The sequence below is a fragment of the Triticum aestivum genome, chromosome 6D (assembly GCF_018294505.1).
Source record: "Triticum aestivum cultivar Chinese Spring chromosome 6D, IWGSC CS RefSeq v2.1, whole genome shotgun sequence".
Lineage (NCBI taxonomy): Eukaryota > Viridiplantae > Streptophyta > Magnoliopsida > Poales > Poaceae > Triticum > Triticum aestivum.
The window spans coordinates 153,157,677-153,177,552 of NC_057811.1; the positions used below are offsets into that span (position 1 = coordinate 153,157,677).

Consider the following 19,876-nt stretch of genomic DNA (forward strand, 5'->3'; position numbering starts at 1 on the left):
ATTTTTAATAAAATGAGTGTGTGCACCATGAGATAGAGAGGCCGAGGGTATTTGTTCTTTTCGAGAGAAAAAAGTAGAGGCCTCTCTCAAGCCGCTACGGCCTAGGTAGATGGTGACAGGGCCGCTAAACTGCCGGTCACTCAGATAAATGAACCACAGTACTGAAAACAGAAGAGCCTCATAAAAGTCATGAGTGACTAAGGTGCAGTACAAAATCCATAAAATCGACGGCATAATCCCAAGTTTAGAGTTACACTTCCTTTTCTAAAAAAAAAAAGTTTAGAGTTACACTGGTCTCATCCAGCGGTCGATGGACCGCTACCAACCACACGGATCTCGAGGAGCAGGAGCCGGCCTGCGTAGCTCGCTCTCGCTGTGGGCAAAGCGGCAGCCGTCGCCATACGTGCAGGATCCTCTGGCAAAGTGCGCGCACAGCCTGGTCTTGACGCCGTTATATCGCCCTCCGCCGAGCACCGGGAGATGCTCCCAGACCATAGCGCTGGCGTGCCTGATCTGATCGGGCGTGCCCTCCAGCTCCACGTTCTTCAAGCCGGCGTCCCGCTCGTGGTCGCGGATGCGCAGCCTGGCGCCGCTGGCCCGGGATATCTCCCTGATGGTCGCTCCGCCCCGCCCGATGACAGCGCCCGCGAGGGACGCGTCCACGGTGATCTTGGACATCGCCGGAGCTGCGTTGGGCGGCGTCGGTGCTCTGAGTGCATGGTCGCCGGTGGGCCTTGGTTTGTCCATGACCAGGGGTGGCGGCGTTGGATTGAGCCTGACAAGCTCCTCCTCGTCTTGTGCTGGAGCCGGAGCTGGACCACTCGGGATGCTCGTTTCTGCGACGGCATGGGAGCCGGCCGGGATGTCGTGGATGAAGTGGCAGTTGGAACCAAAGCGGCAACCTGCGGTGCTGCACGATGGGGGACAAGAAAGTGATCAGATCTGTATTGATGCCGAAATCAGGGGAGCTGGTGGTTACCTGAAGAACCTGACGCATGGCTTGGATTTGCTTCCTGCGCCTGCTTGAAACTCCTCCGGCTCTGCTACACCAAAACAATCGATCATGCGGTTCCACGTTCATACGACAGTAGAATGGAAAATCTGGAGAGGAAACGACCAGGCCTGTTTCGTCTGGACTCACTCGGCTGGCTCACCTCGGTTTCGCCGAGGCAATTCCGGATCCCCTAGGCCTCCAGGAGCACCTCCAGCCAGAGTTTGGGAAGGAACCCACAGTGCGGCGTCATCGGGGTGCTTGGCCAAGTCGGCGTCGGCGGGCAGCAGCTTGCATGCCTCCAAGCTGCCGACGGCGAGCAGGAGCTCCCTCGAGTACGCCATCCTCTCCGTCCGCCTCGCGATGACGGCATCCCTCTCCTCCTCCTCCCTTGCAACGATCGTCCGGTCAACTTAATCGCATAAGTCGAGAAAGAATTAACCGCAAGACGGTCGCTGTACGAACGAGCGTACCTCGGCTGCATAGTGGCGTCATCACGAGGCGCCGAGGACGAGCTCATCTCGCCGGCGCCGGAAATTTTCAGCCTGGCCGAGCTATGTAAATAATCCGGGGTGGGGGAGGCCAGTGGACGTACGGCCGGCGACGCCCCTCCTATGCTGCCATGGTGGGGAGCGTTACTGGTAATTGAAGCGATTGATTAATGCGCCCAGGCTAGGAACGAGGCGTCGATTGTGACGTTGATCCATGGCGACGATTGGCTGGTGCAACTGGTTCGACCGCTGCATGCGCGAGACGTAGCAGAGCTTCTTCAACTCCCCAGGCTTATTAATGTGCGAGCAGAGCACAAACGTTGAGAACGCAGACCAAGTAGTACATCGTGTTGCTGGTCAGTGTTGCGACTCTGCAACTTAACATGTCTCCCCAGGCCTCGGCAACGTCACTGGGAGGTTCAGGTTTCAACATGAAAGTTCAGAGGCCGGCTTGGAGTATATCAAGTTCCAAGTTCAGGTTTCAACATGAAAGTTCAGATGCCGACTTTTGGAAACGAAACATGTCGAGCTTTCTACTAATAAAACCACAAAAGGCTTATAGAAGTCATGACAGATATGAAATCCATAAAACCGATGGCATTATCCCAAGGACAGTCAGAGAATAAATCTTCAGCCCTCAAGGGTTCACAGTTACACTGACTAATGGGTGGGCAGATCAACCTCATGCGGCAGCCGATTTGAGCAGCTCATTTTCGCCATGGGCAAAGTGGCATCTGACGCCAAATGTGCACGACCCTTTCGTGAAGTTGTCGCACAGCTTGGTCTTGAAGTTGCTTCCCTGCCCACCGCCGCCGGCGCGGTGAGATCCTCCGGCCAGGTTCTCACTCGGCAGAGGGGCGTTGGCGCCACCGCTGATCCTGAAGAACAACTCCCTGAGCATGGCGCTGGCGTTGTTGATCTGATCAAACGTGCCCTCGAGCTCAATGTTTTTCAAGGCTTCGTTTGATTCGTGGTCCCGGATGGCCAGCTTGGCCCCGGTGACTCGGGATATCTGCTTTGTGTTGACTCCACCCCGCCCGATGATGCCTCCTGCGAGGGACGCATCGACACTGACCTTGGCTGTGGAAGAAGCCCCGAAGCCTGCTGGGATGGTCATGGCAGGGCTGGGCATTGCCGGAGGTCCAAAGTGGCCGGTGGGCCTTGGTCCCATATGGGGTGGCATGGACTTGTTGATGAACATGTGCTTGCCGAGCTCCCTCTCACCATGTGCAAAGTGGCACTTGTCACCCCATTTGCATCCCTCAGCAGTGTTGTACTTGTTGCACAATTTAGTCTTGACAGTTGGTGTAAGGGGGCCATCTGGAACTGCAGATCCTGCAGGCATTCTTCCTTGGGGATGTGCAAATGCTTGGCCACCCAGGTTGCTCATCTTTGCAACAGCCTGGTGGCCACCGGGAAAGTAATGGAGGAAATGGCAACCCTCGCCAAAGGGGCAACCAGAGGTACTGCACAATGAGAATAAGATGTGGGTAAGTAACTTAATTAGCAAGACAATTCATTTAAGCACAACTGATATTGACTAGGAGGATTCAGACATGAGAGTTCATAAGCCACAAGGCTAGGTGTTGATAGCATCTGAAGAGCAATAAACATTCTAGGGCAAACTTTGCCGAACACAGGAGACATTGTGGAGTACAATCCAAATGGACAGAAGAAAAGTTCTACAATGACTGATGTTCTGATATTACAGTGAACTAATCTACATTTCGAATGTTTATAGATAATAATCATTCCTTTGTGTTGGCTCATTCTGCATCACAAAATCACAGGCAGTTTGGAGGACAAGAAACTATTCATGTGTGTTTCAGCAAAAGAAAAAATGAAGAGTTCCATAGTCAACATTGTCAGTTTCGTCAAAGTACTTAAATACTGATGTTTGTTGAACGTCTATTTCAGGAAAGCTCTCTTATGGATCATAAGTTCAAATTTTGTTACTCCCTTATGATTAAGTATCACAAGCTTGTGATGCTTCAGTGACTCAACAAGAAACTGTTGATGGACATATAATTTTAAACCATACAGTAAAACTATTCATGCATGTACGAAATGTTAGAATAAATAGTATATATCAAGAACGATATATGTGGCAGAATTTCAGGTGTCCAACTCATATATTCGATCTTTGTTTCTATATCATGGTTTTAGAGTCACGCGACTAGTCGCAAAAAAATGTCGACTCAACTTAGTGTTGACTTGAGTCGCGAGTCGCGACTAGTCGCAACTGCAGGCTCGACTTTTTCCGAGTCGCTACCCCAAAGCGACTCAGATGAGTCACGACTCGAAAACCATGCATGATATTACTGGCTGGTTGTTCATCTGAAAGCAGTTACATATCCTTATACTGTTCTTGCACTCTCACATATTCAGAAGCGATTTTGCACAACCCATGCACATTCCAATTTTTACTCCGGTCGAAGTTCTTAGAGCAAATTTGGAGATGTAAAAAGATTCATCTCCAAAAGAAACATTTTACATCTCTAAAAAAGAGACAACTCCAACAGATGATGGAAATTGGTGATGTAAAAGTGCAACTCCAATGGATGATGCAAATGGAGATGTAAAAACTAGAATTGTCGCGAAACGCGGCGTTTGAATCGGGGCGGCGGCCACGGGGCAAAAGCTGTGCGACGGAGCAGCGGTGGGTGTAGGAGCTAGGCGGTGGCTTGGAGATAGCGGATGAGCGGCGGTGACGGCGGAAACAGCGGCTGTGAAGCGGCGAAAAATGCGGTCGATTCGCAGCGTGCGGGCGGAGCGGCAGTGCGGTGGTGGCTGGGCAGGTGCTTGGCGGTTGGGTGGTGGTTAGGCGGGTGCTTGGTGGTCGGGTGATGGCTGTGGCGACGGTGGCCGGGACAAACCGGGCGGCGGCGGTGGAGCGGCGGAAAATACGTCAGACTCGCGGCGTGCGGGCGGAGCGGTGATGCGGTGGTGGCTGGCCGGGTGCTTGGCAGCCGGGTGGTGGTTGCGGCGACAGCGGCGGGGACGAACCGGGCGGCAGCGGTGGAGCGACGAAAAATACGTCCGATTCACGGCGTGCGGGCAGAGCGGCGATGCGGCGGTGGCTGGGCAGGTGCTTGGCGGTCGGGTAGTGGCTGCGGCGATGGCGGCGGGGACGAACCAGGCGGCGGCAATGAAGCGGCGGAAAATACGTCAGATTCGTGGCGTGCGGGCGGAGCGGCGATGTGGTGGAGGCTGGGCGGGTACTTGGCGGTCAGGTGGTGGCTGTGGCGACTGCGGCGGGGACGAACCGGGCGGCGGCGGTGGAGCGGCGGAAAATACATCTGATTTGCGGCGTGCAAGCAGAGCGGCGATGCGGTGGTAGCTGGGCGGGTGCTTGACGGTCAGGTGGTGGCTGCGGCGACGGCGGAAACCAGACGGCGGGGGTGGCGTATCGGGGCGGCGGATGAGCGGCGGAGGGGTGGTTGACGGTCGAAGGTGGCGCGGGCGGGCGGCGGCGGCAATGCTGCGAGTGAATCGGGGCGGCAGCGACTGTGCAGCGGGCGGAGAGAGGAAGAAGGGAAAGGAAATGAAGGTCGATTGGAGGTTGGCGCGCGGCCACCGTTTTTACATCTACTGGAGGTGGAGATACAAATTTACATCGTGAGGTGTTGTATTTTACATCTCCGAGAAGCGAAGATGTAATTTTTTTTCATCTACATCATCTGTTGGAGGTGGATTTTGGGGCCTCGGAGATGCAAAAGTTAGTTATCTTTGCATCTAGATCATTTGGAGATGCTTTTAAGCTTGGATTAGAGAGAACCTGTTGCACAATCTTGCTTAAATGATTTGTTAGCAGCAAGCATTCTTTCACAGGTAAAAGTAAAGTTTTAACGAAATAACAGATATGCATAATAAATGTTACCAGGTGGAGTTCATTTTAAGTTGGACTATAACCTGAAAATTTTGGTGCATGGCTTCAATTTGCTTCCTACACCGGTTTGAAATGACTCCGATTCTGTTGAATCAAATTAATTATGCGCGCCATGTCAATAAGCTGTTGATTAACTAATCACACACCTGCTATTTTTGGAGCTGGAGCTGGGCCACTCGGGATGCTCGTTTCTGCGACGGCCTGAGAGCCGCCCGGGATGTCGTGGATGAAGTGGCAGTTGGAACCAAAGCGGCAGCCTGCGGTACTGCACGACAGGAAACAACATGCGGATAAGTAATTGAACCTGAACTAACGGAAGAAGAAAGTAATCTGAACTGCATTGATGCCGAAAGTAATGAGATCATAATTTTCTTTACCCCAAAACCGTAGAGCAATCGTTCTGCGGTAATTTTCAATTTTTCATTGATTAAGGTAATATGTACTACAAAGGATCAAAATAAAAGAAAATACGGTACTCAGATCATGTTGACGCTGTCCCAGAAAGGGATTACCTGAAGAACCTGACGCATGGCTTGGATTTGCTTTCTGCGCCTGCTTCAAACGCCTCCGGCACTGTTACACCAAAACTATCGATCATCACGCGGTTACGATAGTACAGTATACGGTGAGGAAAGTGGCCGGTGGGCCTTGGTCCCATATGGGGTGGCATGGAGTTGTTGATGAACGTCTGCTTGCCGAGCTCCCTCTCACCATGTGCAAAGTGGCACTTGTCGCCCCATTTGCATCCCTCTGCAGTGTTATACTTGTTGCACAATTTAGTCTTGACAGTTGGTGTAGGGTGGCCATCTGGAACAGCAGATCCTGTGGGCATTCTTCCTTGGGGGTGTGCAAATGCTTGGCCACCCAGGTTGCTCATCTTTGCAACAGCCTGGTGGCCACCGGGGAAGTAATGGAGGAAATGGCAACCCTCGCCAAAGGGGCAACCAGAGGTACTGCACAGTGAGAATAATATGTGGGTAAGTAATTTAATTAGAAAAAAAAGTTCATTTAAGCGCAACTGATATTGACTAGGAAGACTCAGACATATGAATTCATAAGCCAAAAGGATCATGAATATGATTACAAGTGTTGATAACATCTGAAGAACAATAAACATTCTAGGGCAAACTTTGCTGAACACAGGAGACATTGTGGACTACAATCCAAATGCACAGAAGAAAAGTTCTATTGTGACTGATGTTCTGATATAGAATGGACCTAATCTACATTTTTTTTATATTTGTTGATAATAATCATTTCTTGGTATTGGCTCATTCTGCATCACACAAATCACAGGCAGTTTGGAGGACAAGAAACTATTCATGTGTGTTTCGGCAAAAGAAAAAATGAACAGTTCCATAGTCAACATTGTCAGTTTCATCAAAGTACTTAAATACTGATGTTTGTTGAACGTCTATTTCAGGAAGGCTCTCTTATGGATCATAAGTTCAAATTTTGTTACTCCCTCATGATTAAGTATCACAAGCTTGTGATGCTTCAGTGACTCAACAAGAAACTGTTGATGGACATATAATTTAAACCATACAGTAAAACTATTCATGCATGTACCAAATGTTAGAATAAATAGTATATATCAAAAAGGATATATGTGGCAGAATTTCAGGTGTCCAACTCATATATTCAATCTTCGTTTTTCTCAATTCGATAAGAGGCTGTATCATGATATTACTGGCTGGTTGTTCGTCTGAACAGCAGTCACATATCCTTATACTGTTCTTGCACTCTCACATATTCAGAAGCGATTTTGGACAACCCATGCACATTCCAATTTTTACTCCAGTGGAAGTTCTTAAAGCATCTCCAATAGAAGATGCAAATTTGGAGATGTAAAAATTTACATCTCCAAAAAGTGCATTTTACATCTCCAAAAAAGAGACAACTCCAACAGATGATGGAAATTGGTGATGTAAAAGAGCAACTCCAATAGATGATGCAAATGAAGATGTAAAAACTAGAATTGGGGCGGCTGAGCGGCGACGGCCGAAATGCGGCGTTCAAATCGGTGTGGCGGCCGCGGGGCAAAAGCTGTGCGACGGCGGCAGGGTGTAGGGGCTAGGCGGTGGCTTGGCGGTGACGGCGGAAATGGCGGCGGCGGTGAGCGGCAAAAAATATGGTCGATTCGCAGTGTGCGGGCAGAGCGGCGGTGCGGTGGTGGCTGGGCGGGTGCTTGGCGGTTGGGTGGTGGTTGGGCAGGTGCTTGGTGGTCGAGTGGTGGCTGCGGCGACGGCGGCAGGGACGAACCAGGCGGCGACGGTGGAGTGGCGGAAAATATGTTTGATTCGCGGCGTTCGGGCGGAGCGGCGATGCGGTGGTGACTGGGCGGGTGCTTGGTAGTCGTGTGGTGGCTGTGACGACGGCGGCAGGGACGAACCGGGCGGCGACGGTGGAGCGGCGGAAAATATGTTTGATCCGCGGCGTTCGGGCGAAGCGGCGATGCGGTGGTGACTGGGCGGGTGCTTGGCGATCGTGTGGTGGTTGCGGCGACGGCAGAAGTGGGGCGGCGCCGGCATGAATCATGGCAGCGATTCGAAGCGGAGCGGCGGAGCAACGGCGGAGGTGTTTAGCGGACGGAGGTGGCACGGGCGGGCGGCGGCGGCTGTGCGGCGAGCAGAGAGAGAAAGTAGGGAAAGGAAATGAAGGGCGGTTGGCGGTTGGCAAGCACCGTTTTTACATCTACTGAAGGTGGAGATACAAATTAACATCATGAGGTGTTGTATTTTACATCTCCGAGAGGCTGAGATGTAATTTTTTTTGCATCTACATCATCTGTTGGAGGTGGGTTTTGGGGCCTCTGAGATGCAAAAGTTAGTTATCTTTGCATCTAGATCATCTATTGGAGATGCTCTTAAGCTTGGATTAGAGAGAACCTTTTGCACAATCTTGCTTAAATGATTTGTTAGCAACAAGCATTATTTCACAGATAAAAGTAAAGTTTTAACGAAATAACAGGTATGCATAATAAATGTTACCAGGTGGAGTTCATTTTAGGTTGGACTATAACCTGGAAATTTTGGTGCATGGCTTCAATTTGCTTCCTACACCTGTTTGAAATGACTCCGATTCTGTTGAATCAAATTAATTATGCGCGCCATGTTAACAAGCTGTTGATTAACTAATCGCATACCTGTTATTTTTGGAGCTGGAGCTGGGCCACTCGGGATGCTCGTTTCTGCGACGGCCTGGGAGCCGCCCGGGATGTCGTGGATGAAGTGGCAGTTGGAACCAAAGCGGCAACCTGCGGTACTGCACGTGCACGATGAGAAACACCATGCTGATAAGTAACTGAACCTGAACTAACGGAACAAGAAAGTAATCAGAACTGCAATGATGCCGAAGGTAATCAGATCATGTTTTTCTTTACCCCAAAACCGTAGAACAGTTGTTCTGTGGTAATTTTCAATCTTTCACTAATTAAGGTATATGTACAATGGATCAAAATAAAAAGAAAATACAGTACTCGGGTCATGTTGGCGTTGTCCCAGAAAGGGATTACCTGAAGAACCTGACGCATGGCTTGGATTTGCTTCCCGCGCCTGCTTCAAACGCCTCCGGCACTGTACACCAAAACAATCGATCATGCGGTTCCAAGTTCAGTATACGCATCGCAGAATGGAAAATCTGGAGAGGAAACGAGCAAGCCAGTTTCGTCTGCACTCACTCGGCTCGCTCACCTCGGTTTCGCCGAGGCAATTCCGGATCCCCTATGCCTCCAGGAGCACCTCCAGGAACCCACAGTGCGGCATCATCGGGGTGCTTGGCCAAGTCGGCATGCCTCCAAGCTGCCGACGGCGAGCAGGAGCCCCCTCGAGTACGTCATCCTCTTCGTCCGCCTCGCGATGACGTCGTTCCTCTCCTCCTCCCTTGCAACGATCGGCCGGTCAGATGAATCAATTGACAGACGGCGGTCGCTGTATGAACGAGCGTACCTCGTCGTGGCTACGGAGGGAGGAATAGCGGCATCATCACGAGGCGCCGAGGCCGAGCTCATCTCGCCGGCGGCGAGAACTCAGCCTAGTACGGCCGGGGAGGAGGGAGGCAAGTGGACGTACGGCCGGCGGCGCCCCTCCTATGCTAGGGAGCTTACTGTATTAAAAAATGCACCCAGGAACGAGGCGTCGCTTGTGACTTTGATCCATAGCGACGATTGGCTGGCGCAACTGGTTCAGCCAGCCGATGCACGCGCGAGATGCAGCGGAGCTTCTTCAACTTCCACAGGAGCTGCACGAGCGTTCGTTCGTGCGGATCTTCTCCCCAGGCTTATTAATGTGAGAGCAGAGCACAAACGTTGAGCCCGAGCCGGGAATCGTGCTGTTGGTCAGTGTTGCGACCCTGCAACTTAAAATGTCTCCCCCGGCCTCGGCAACATCACGGGGAGGTTCAGGTTTCAACATGAAAGTTCAGAGGCCGACTTGTTCGAGTATATCAAGTTCAGGTCAGTCAGATACTTCAGGAAATGAACATGTCAAGCTTTCTACTAAAACCACAACAGGCTGATAAAAGTCATGACAGATATGAAATCCATAAAATCGATGGCATAATCTCAGGGACAGTCAGAAAATCCATCATCAGCCCTCAAGGTTCAGAGTTACACCGACTAATCGCTACTACAAATCACGTTGGGTGGGTAGATCAACCTCACGCGGCAGCCGACTTGCGCAGCTCGTTCTCGCCATGGGCAAAGTGGCATCTGTCGCCAAACGTGCACGATCCTTTCGTGAAGTTGTCGCACAGCTTGGTCTTGAAGTTGCTTCCCTGCCCACCGCCGCCGCCGCCGCGCTGAGATCCTCCAGCCAGGATCACGCCCGGCGGAGGGGCGTTGGCGCCGCCGCTGATCCTGAAGATCAACTCCCTGAGCATGGCGCTGGCGTTGTTGATCTGATCAAACGTGCCCTCGAGCTCAATGTTTTTCAAGGCTTCGTTTGATTCGTGGTCCCGGATGGCCAGCTTGGCCCCGGTGACTCGGGATATCTGCTTTGTGTTGACTCCACCCCGCCCGATGATGGCGCCTGCGAGGGATGCATCGACACTGACCTTGGCTGTGGAGGACGCCCCGAAACCTGCTGGAGTGGCCATGCCAGGGCTGGGCATTGCCGGAGGTCCAAAGTGACCGGTGGGCCTTGGTCCCATATGGGGTGGCATGGAGTTGTTGATGAACGTCTGCTTGCCGAGCTCCCTCTCACCATGTGCAAAGTGGCACTTGTCGCCCCATTTGCATCCCTCTGCAGTGTTATACTTGTTGCACAATTTAGTCTTGACAGTTGGTGTAGGGTGGCCATCTGGAACAGCAGATCCTGTGGGCATTCTTCCTTGGGGGTGTGCAAATGCTTGGCCACCCAGGTTGCTCATCTTTGCAACAGCCTGGTGGCCACCGGGGAAGTAATGGAGGAAATGGCAACCCTCGCCAAAGGGGCAACCAGAGGTACTGCACAGTGAGAATAATATGTGGGTAAGTAATTTAATTAGAAAAAAAAGTTCATTTAAGCGCAACTGATATTGACTAGGAAGACTCAGACATATGAATTCATAAGCCAAAAGGCTCATGAATATGATTACAAGTGTTGATAACATCTGAAGAACAATAAACATTCTAGGGCAAACTTTGCTGAACCCAATATACTTTGTGGACTACAATCCAAATGAACCGAAGAAAAGTTCTACAGTGACTGCTATATACAGTGAAAACAATCTACAGTTCAAATGTTTGTTGATGATAATGATTTCTTTGTGTTGGCTCATTCTGCATCACCAAATCACAGGCAGTTTGGAGGACAAGAAACTATTCATGTGTGTTTCGGCAAGAGAAGAAATTGAACAGTTCCATAGTCAACATTCTCTGTTATATGTGTCTTCATCAAAGTACTTAAATACTGATGTTTGTTGAATGTCTGTTTCAGGGAGGCTCTCTTACGGATCATAAGTTCAAATTTTGTTACTGCTTCATGGTTAAATATCACAAGCTTGTGATGCTTCAGTGACTCAACAAGCAACTGTTGATGGACATATAATTTAAAACCTTACAGTAAAACTTCATGCATGTACCAAATGTTAGAATAAATAGTATATATCAAGAAGGATATATGTGGCAGAATTTCAGGTGTCCAACTCATATATTCAATCTTCTTTTCTCTCAATTCGATAAGAGGCTGTATCATGATATTACTGGCAGAATTTCAAGTGTCCAACTCATATATTCAATCTTCTTTTCTCTCAATTTGATAAGAGGCTGTATCATACGATACTACTGGCTGGTTGTTCGTCTGAAAAGAAGTTACATATCCTTATACTGTTCTTGCACTTTCACATATTCAGAAGCGATTTTGCACAGCCCATGCACATTCCAATTTTTACTCCAGTGGAAGTTCTTAAGCTTGGATTAGGGAGAACCTGTCGCACAATCTTGCTTAAATGATTTGTTAGCAGCAAGCATTCTTTCACAGATAAAAGTAAAGTTTTAACAAAATAACAGGTATGCAGAATAAATGTTACCAGGTGGAGTTCATTTTAAGTTGGACTATAACCTGAAAAATTTGGTGCATGGCTTCGATTTGCTTCCTACACCGGTTTGAAATGACTCCGATTCTGTTGAATCAAATTAATTATGTGCGCCAAGTTAATAAGCTGTTGATTAACTAATCGCGATGCATAAAAGGACATTAATAGGCTGTTGCCTAATTGTACTACAATATAGTGCACTAATCGAAGCATAGACTACTAGTAGGAACTTTTCAGCTTGAACTAGTATCCAGCACTGAGAGCCTCGCTCCAAACTCCAGGCGAATTGTTGAGTAGGGAGCGAGGGCATGCCAAGTATTAATGCGCAGACTCCAGAAAAGAAGAGGGAGCCAGCTCCAATGGAGCAACGCAACAATACGCGACAATTAATAGGCGAATATTCATGTGCTCGGGTAAAATTACTGATCCCCAACAAACCAGCATGCGGCGAATTGGCATATCTTAAGCAACACGAGCTTCTGAATACCCCCGAAACCCAACCATGGAGAAGTACAGATCCCATCAGGCCACCGCAGCACCGCTTCCACCGAAAAAGATACGAAACCCTAACCTAGCAACAGAGCAACTGAGCGGCATTCCCCAAGAACACTGAGCCGGAAGCTTCACCGGACTAAACAAGCAGGGCGTCCTAGAGAAGCCGCCGGGGAAGATGATTTAGGGCAGGGCTCCACCCGACTCACCTCGCGTGCGCTTGCCTCCGACGGCGGCGCCATCGGCCGTGCCCCTCTTGCGGCCGCCGCCTTCCATCGCTGCGTGCGCGCGCGCGGTAGCTCCGGCGAGCTTGGCTAGGGTTTGTGGCCTGTGAGTGGTGGCGGCGAGCAGGGGCGGAGGGAGGCTACCGGAACGGCACGGCAGGGTCGCTAAAGAGATCCGGACGGAGGAGTGAGGAAAGGCTTAAAAGGCGACCGGTCGGATAGGCTACGGGCGCGGTGTTCGGTCGGACGGCCGGGCCGGATGGTTTGTGAAAACATTTTAATACATTTTTGTTTTTTTTCTCTTCTCCGTCTCTTTATTTCGTGGTACCCAAATTTTGAGAACATGGTGTTGGGTTGGACGGCCGGGCCGGATGGTTCGAGAAGATATTTTAATATTTTTTGTTTTTTCTTCTCCTCTCCGTCTCTTTGTTTCGTAGTACCTAAATTTTTGAAATCTAATCTGCCCACAATCACACTCCACTGGGAGCTTGTCAAAATGACATAATTTCATGTAGAATGATAGTAATATCCATTCATTTAATGTAAAAAACGAATTAGAAGGGTCGACACATTTCTATGAACAAATCATATCCGTTTCACAAAAACCTCTCATGTGTTACTCCATGTATGCTGCTTTCTTCCACATTTGAAACCATTGACACTCCACCCTTTGGGTTGTCGTTCGTTCATAAGCTCGTAGCCCGTTGCAAATGTGCCATGATATCACTCAGAACTTTGCCGTCAACTCGGCTCATCCTTCGCCAACCATCCCCTTTCATGCTCATGTGATCCCTCCAGCGGCTTCCCAGTCACCGTCTCCCATGGAGTTGCCACACCATCTTCTGCTCTCACCTTCTTTAATGCCCTGGCAGCTACCCCCCTCGTGTGGCGCCACTACTCCGTTTCGTGCAACGAAGATGAGGAACACTACAGAAAAATAGGACGGGGGTTGAACTTGAGGCTGGATTTCCACATCCATATTTCTCATCACACAAGTGATACTATGTGAATGCTTATGGTGACGAGAATCATGACGTGGTGAGCGGTACCTCCTGAATGGCATTCTTGTGCCGGCGGAACGACAAGGAGCTTAGGGAGGGGGGGCTCTTCATCGTTGTTTGCCGCTATGTCGACGACGACGTACGCATGGGATTTCTTCCCCTTCACCATTGGTGATGTCACCGGGGAAGTGCCTAGCCGGTACAACAACTTCTTGGTCTTCGACTACCCACATGACTCATCTACCACATTTTAATCCGCAGTTTTTCTTGTTTTCTAAGGTGATCTTCATAGGGTATAGGATGATCATCTTTGATGATTATCAACATGGGTGCGCGGCAAGGGAGTTCACCAAAAATGCCATGCAACACTCCAACCCATGGACATCTCCCAAGTATGCAAATGTCATTACCCCTTCAACACATTCAGCTTCCTCTCTTGCCCCCCGGGTTGGATCAAAGATCGAATCCCTTCCTCCAAGCTGGCCATTTTATGCTCTTTTTGTGTTTTGTGTTTTGAGTTTTTTTTTGTGTTCACTTACTTAATTTCCCCATGTGGGTTATTATGCTGAATCGAGAAGGTGTACCTCTTTCCCAGAATATGAAATGACGACGTCGAAGTTGCAACACAACACAGGAGAACTGCAACAACCTTGACCCATTGGATTTGTGCTTGCTACGACATGAAAGAACATGGGGCCATGGATGGAGGAGGGAGGCGGTGGGAGGTGGGCAGGCGCTCTACGTCGAAAGCGGTGAACCCTAGCGAGTAGCGAGAGAGAGAAGAGGCGAGCGAGAAGTGTGCTCTCTGGACTGGGCTATCTCCGGGATAATTACACACCAATCTTAGGGCACACATGTAAGAAAAGGGCTTGAGAAATGCGGTAAGCCAGTCTGGACTAGCCTTTTTCTCATAGCGCATCATATTCGAGTTATTTTCAACTTCAATTGCCTGAGTCTGAACCAAAAAGCCAGAAAATACTGACCCTTAAATCATATGTAACCAATAATGGTTACAAATTACACCATTCTTCAATAGTATGCCACTTCCAAACCGGTACGAGTCAACCAGGAAGAGTACAAAATATGTGTGAAACGCTAAATATCTTCATTGTGGTGACATAAAGAGAAGCGATTATTGGAAACAACACTAGGGCGATCCAACGCATAGCTGGTGATTCGCCACAGCAGTGTAAAAGCTCAATCATCTTTGAGCTTAGGCTTCTACTTTAGCATGCCTCTCGCAGAAAGATTTCAGCCTTTCCAGGCCATCCTCAAGAGATGGCAGGTCAATGGCGAAAGTGATCCGAACCCAATCCTTCATTCCCAGTGCAGTACCTGCAAAAAATTCATGTACATCAGGGAAGATTTGAGCAACGGAGTAGCAGCACAATTTTTTCCCAACTTTGTGTTGTTGCTGTGTACATTTGTTTTAGTTCTTGAGGAATTTCTTTCAGAATGAAGTTTTAGCTATATATGGCCTGCCAGAAAATTTGTGAATGGTGAAAGTGACTTCTAACATTCTTCAGTAAGTACTATTTTTTGAACTCGGCGTTCTTTAGTAAATCCATTTAGTATAAATTTTATTTGCATTTTAGCATGTCTATGTCATAAAGATGGTAAAATGGCAGAGTTGTAATAGGGCAAAAAACTAACTTTTTAGAACGAGCTCCCAACCCATAATTGGGAAGGCAAGGTTGGTTTTGTAAAATCTATTTTATAAGTAGTTTCTTCTATAACAATCACCCAATAATATCATGAAACTAGTAATATACTCCATCCTTTAGAAATGTATAATGCAGATAAACATTTCTAGGGTCATCATGTCTGGTCCAGTTCATTAATTCTTTGTATATAATTTGGTCCTTACTTGGTAAGTACTTAAGACTCTTGTATATTGAAACAGACGGATTTTTCCAACAGAGGGAGCCGGTCTTGCAAACTAGAAACTCAACATATATACTTACCTTGGAAACATAGTCTTCTATTTATTCTTTCCACCTTATCAAATTGATACAACAACAAAAGAGTTTCAACATATATAGAACTTCACCTGGTAAAACTATTACAGATTCTTCTTTTGCCAGCCTGCAGCAGAAATCTATATCATCAGAAAAGCCATCCAAGAAAGAGAGGTCCAACTTAGCCTGAAAAACAAGCATCAACTCAGAATTATATCCTCACTGGACTAGAATACAACTTAACCAGCTGATCTAGAGCATGTTAACCTGCGCATTTCCTTACCATCACAAACATTGATCCCTCCGGTTTGTGCGGACATGTAATGCCCCTGATGTCCTTTATTTTACCGTAACATAAATCTGCCGAGTTTCTTAATAAATCAAGAATTTTGTTGAAGTATTCTTCCTTTGTGTTAGCTATAATTTGAGGGACTGCTCCCTGTGATAAACAATTATTTAGAGTGTAAGACACTTGCTGCAAACTTATGGCGTGAGAGATAGACGTACATCGGTAAATCATATTATCTTAAACAACATGTGTGGAAATGAATAGATATTTATTCAAAAAGTGGAAATGATAAGGCATATATGTACCTGAATGAATGTTGCAGGATCACTTGTGATGTTAATATAGTTTTGAATTGACTGGTCAATCTGTTAGGAGAACAAAGATAAGTAACCAAGCCACACAACCGGGTGATAATATTAAGACTGCCAACATGACCTTTCAGAAGGACTCGGTACACATCGATAGCAAAAACTAAAACATAGCAAAAACTTTAGGAGGGTACAGAGAAATTTCCGCAATTGTACTCCGAAACTCAGTTACGAACGAAACAACATGTAAGTATGGCATAGTATGTTGCTTTGAACTCGCCCAAATTTTCAAGCCAGTATGGCACAAAAACAACTAACTCAAGTTTTGGTATCAACTAACTATTTTAGACAGGATGAGGCGCAAAATTTATATACAATGGATTGGCCATTCGCCACAGCCAGAATGCAAATACCAAAATAGAAGATGCATCCAATTGTAGATCAAACGTTCACCTTGGTTTCCTTTAAGATGCCATTTGGGTCACACGTTGCGATCCATCCAAGTCGCCAACCAGGCACAAGCCATCTTTTAGATATAGCTCCCAAGGTGATGACTGGGACCGTCTTGCCAAAAACGCCCATCGGTATAAAAGGCTTACTCCCAAATGCCAAGTGGTCGTATACCTCATCAGCAATTATCAATATGCCAAGTTCTCCTGCGGTTTCTGCAATCTGCTCATTGCAAGTACATGTTGGGTAAACTGCATCAGATACAAAACAGTAGTGAACACACTGTAGACTGACTTACTTTTTCTAGGAACATATACTCACTTGGGCCAAATGATCATGTGAGTAGACACTCCCACAAGGGTTACTGGGATTGATGATGAGCATCGCAACCGTGTTCTCATCAGCGATAGCCTTCACAGACTCGAGGTCTGCCTCCCAGCCTCTTTCGGGGACGAGGTCGAAATATCGAACCTCTAGCTCACTGAATGTGGTCCGCGACTCGTACATCGGAAACCCGGGTCTTGGGAGCAAGATGTTAGCCCCGGGCTGGGCAAGAACAGAGATCATGATCTCGATGGCCTGGACGCATCCGGAGGTGAGGTAGATATCATCTGGCGAAAGCTCATAAGGAAGGTCTCGAGACAGGTACTCTGCAATAGCACTGTGTTTTGGCAAACAGATATGAGATGCTCTGTCCTGGGATGGCAACTTTTGGATACAGATAATGTGATCTTGGCCAGCAAAATTTTGGACAAACTAAATGTTACAGGCTGAAAATTTGGGAAAAATTATAAATGAACTACCTCAAGCCAATAAATTCAGTTACTCGGATGAAACGTGTTCAAAAGAAGTAGTCCTAGATTAGTAGATTGTGTTGTTTTGTACTACTGCGAAATACATCAAACAGGGTAAGTGCATTTATGAGAACACTCCTATATTCCAGACGACTGGATAGTTTCCTTTCCTGGCCATACATGGAGGAGATTGAGTGCTAGCCACACACCGATGCTGGCGGAGTAGCCGGCCCGTGGGTGTGGGTGGGTGGACGTGCTCACCTGCGCGCCTGGGGCACACCGACGGTGGGGGAGTAGCCGTTGTGCTTCCTGGAGCGGAGCGCGTCCACGACGGCGTCCTCGGCCTCCGGCGCGGTCCGGAAGCAGGCGGAGGAGGTGGGGTCGCCGTGGCCGAGCGGCACGACGGGGCGCGTCCCGGACGCGTCGACGGACGAGTTGAGACGGTTGAGCACCGAGCGGATGCTCATGCTGCCGGCGGCCGCCAGCGGCGTGCCGGCCGTTGGCCGGAAGAAACGCCATCGGGATGGGGTCGCGCCGACGTCGCCGTCCCCGCGGCGGCTGCTGCTGCCGTTGTTCGCCATTCTCTGTGTGGCCGTACGTGTCTGTTGGTTGCTTGCCAGTGTGTTCTGTTGAAGGGATTCCTATTTCCTCGTTAGGTTACTGCTTCTTGGTATTTAGTGCTACTGTCAGTGTTTCTTTTTATATATATATTTCAAGGCAACCAGCTTCGTAATGGACAGAGCATCGGACACCGGGTATTGATTCTCGATGGTCAGTGGGTGCAAGTCTTCACTAGTCATTCAGTTGGGGTCGACAAGGCCCCCTGCATGGATTACTCCCTCCGTCCGGTAAAGAGCATGCAGAGATTTTATGACAAATTATGGAGTGAAATAAAAAATGCATTAGAAAGGTGCAAGCCATCATCTCTCTTCTCTTTAATTACTCAACCCAATGAGCTAAGTGCATGCACAAATTAAAAAAACCATATGTAGATTGTTATTGATCTTGATTACCGTGTGATGAGAGAGAAATATTTTTTTTACTTTAAAATGCATTGGGAAGATAGAAGTACACACTTTTGTGGACAAATTTTGAAGCTAAATGTACACTCTTCACCTGACGGAGGGAGTAAGTACCAGGTAGGCGCACAGTTCGGACATACGAGGACAAAGTGAGGGGTCCAATTAATACCCTAAGAGCATCCCTAGCGGATTCGCCTTCAAAACCATAAAAGAGTCATAAAAAACATGTTTTAAGGATCGATTTTACCTTTCGCAGGACAGGCCCTGCAAATAGCACTGTAAAAATGAATATCCCTCTCAGAGATGCTCCCCGCCATCCTCCTCCGCCTCCCCTCCTCATTCCCCGTCGTCCCCCGAACACCCCCAATAGCGGCCGGTCACATCCGCGAGGTGGCGCTCATCCCGGCCGCCTCGCCCCGCCCTTCTCCAGCCCCAGATTGAACCGGCGGTGGTCGATTTCGGTGAGGTATGCGGTGGAATTGCGGCGGCGTGTCCTTCCCAACGAGGTTTAACCGATATAAGGGCCACCCTCAGTTTGGCCTTCGAGCCTTCAAATATATAGGTCTCGGGTGTTGGTTTTCGCTGTCCTTTAAAATATTTAAGGGTCGGATCACTTTTACAAAATCTATTATGGACACTTTTTTCGACTAAAACATTAAAACCTGAAAATTATAAAAGTTTGATCGCTTTTAAAAGGTCTGCTAGAGATGCTCTCAACTTCATACTTGTGACCCGACAGAGCGCGTCGACCGGCATTAGGATTCATTCTCCAGTGAGAGCGAGCGCAAACAGTGTCACGACAAAATCCCCTTCCTCGTCCTGGTCCATTGAATCAATGCCTCGTCTCCACCTCCCCTCCACATATTCTTCCTCCCAGAAAACAAACACCATGTTGTGTAGTCGCCACCCTGGTCGTTGTGGTGCTTTTTCCATTAGCCCCCTTTCCCACATGGATTGATTTCACAAATAAACCACGCTTTTAACCTGCTAGATCCCGCTAGATCAGGCAACTGATGTCGACACGAAAAACGGGCAGTTGTTTTCACCGGAAGTATTAGAAGGGATCACACACAACGCGCTTACCCAGATTCAGGCCCTCATCCTGAATGTAATACCCTACTCCTACCTGGATTTGATTGATGTATGGGTCACCTTGTATGGGGGGGTTATAGTTAAGCTTGGCGTGGTTAGGCTAGGCATAAATGTTGACACGTTTACAAGTGCGGAGTAAAAGTGCTCGACATTTTGGATGAGAGTCATGAATGGTTTCATGAGAACAAGCACTATGATCGCTATAATACAAAAAAAAAATCAGTGACCGGGACAATAGCTCACTAAGAGCATCTTCAATAGACGGTTCAAATGTAAAAATACCTAACTTTTATACCATCTAAGGTAAAAAACGCTGCTCTAATAGACGGTCCATATGCAAAAAAATTGGACCGCGGCCTCCT

At 48.3% G+C, this 19,876-nt stretch overlaps 3 protein-coding genes and 1 pseudogene across 4 annotated transcripts; all 4 read right to left on the bottom strand.

Annotated features, from left to right (window-relative positions):
• Positions 1-203: 203 nt before the first annotated feature.
• On the bottom strand, positions 204-1,453 carry LOC123144235 (zinc finger CCCH domain-containing protein 14-like). The gene is made up of 3 exons (XM_044563311.1): positions 1,155-1,453; positions 980-1,043; positions 204-910 (listed from the first exon to the last, which is right to left on the bottom strand). The coding sequence occupies exons 1-3, from the start codon at positions 1,333-1,335 to the stop codon at positions 319-321; spliced, it is 837 nt and encodes a 278-aa protein (XP_044419246.1). The 5' UTR covers positions 1,336-1,453; the 3' UTR covers positions 204-318.
• On the bottom strand, positions 1,240-9,574 carry LOC123144233 (uncharacterized; annotated as a pseudogene).
• A 263-nt stretch (positions 9,575-9,837) lies between these two features.
• On the bottom strand, positions 9,838-12,810 carry LOC123144234 (zinc finger CCCH domain-containing protein 14). Of its 2 annotated transcripts, XM_044563309.1 has the most exons (3): positions 12,586-12,810; positions 11,911-11,971; positions 9,838-10,814 (listed from the first exon to the last, which is right to left on the bottom strand). In XM_044563309.1, the coding sequence occupies exons 1-3, from the start codon at positions 12,650-12,652 to the stop codon at positions 10,028-10,030; spliced, it is 915 nt and encodes a 304-aa protein (XP_044419244.1). In that variant the 5' UTR covers positions 12,653-12,810; the 3' UTR covers positions 9,838-10,027. The 2 variants fall into 2 exon arrangements, with proteins under 2 accessions (XP_044419244.1, XP_044419245.1); XM_044563310.1 differs by lacking the exon at positions 11,911-11,971 and having other exon boundaries at positions 12,586-12,793.
• A 1,747-nt stretch (positions 12,811-14,557) lies between these two features.
• On the bottom strand, positions 14,558-18,062 carry LOC123144236 (nicotianamine aminotransferase 1). The gene is made up of 7 exons (XM_044563312.1): positions 17,662-18,062; positions 16,928-17,267; positions 16,610-16,828; positions 16,154-16,213; positions 15,843-15,998; positions 15,652-15,745; positions 14,558-14,936 (listed from the first exon to the last, which is right to left on the bottom strand). The coding sequence occupies exons 1-7, from the start codon at positions 17,979-17,981 to the stop codon at positions 14,815-14,817; spliced, it is 1,311 nt and encodes a 436-aa protein (XP_044419247.1). The 5' UTR covers positions 17,982-18,062; the 3' UTR covers positions 14,558-14,814.
• Between the last annotated feature and the right edge of the window lie 1,814 nt (positions 18,063-19,876).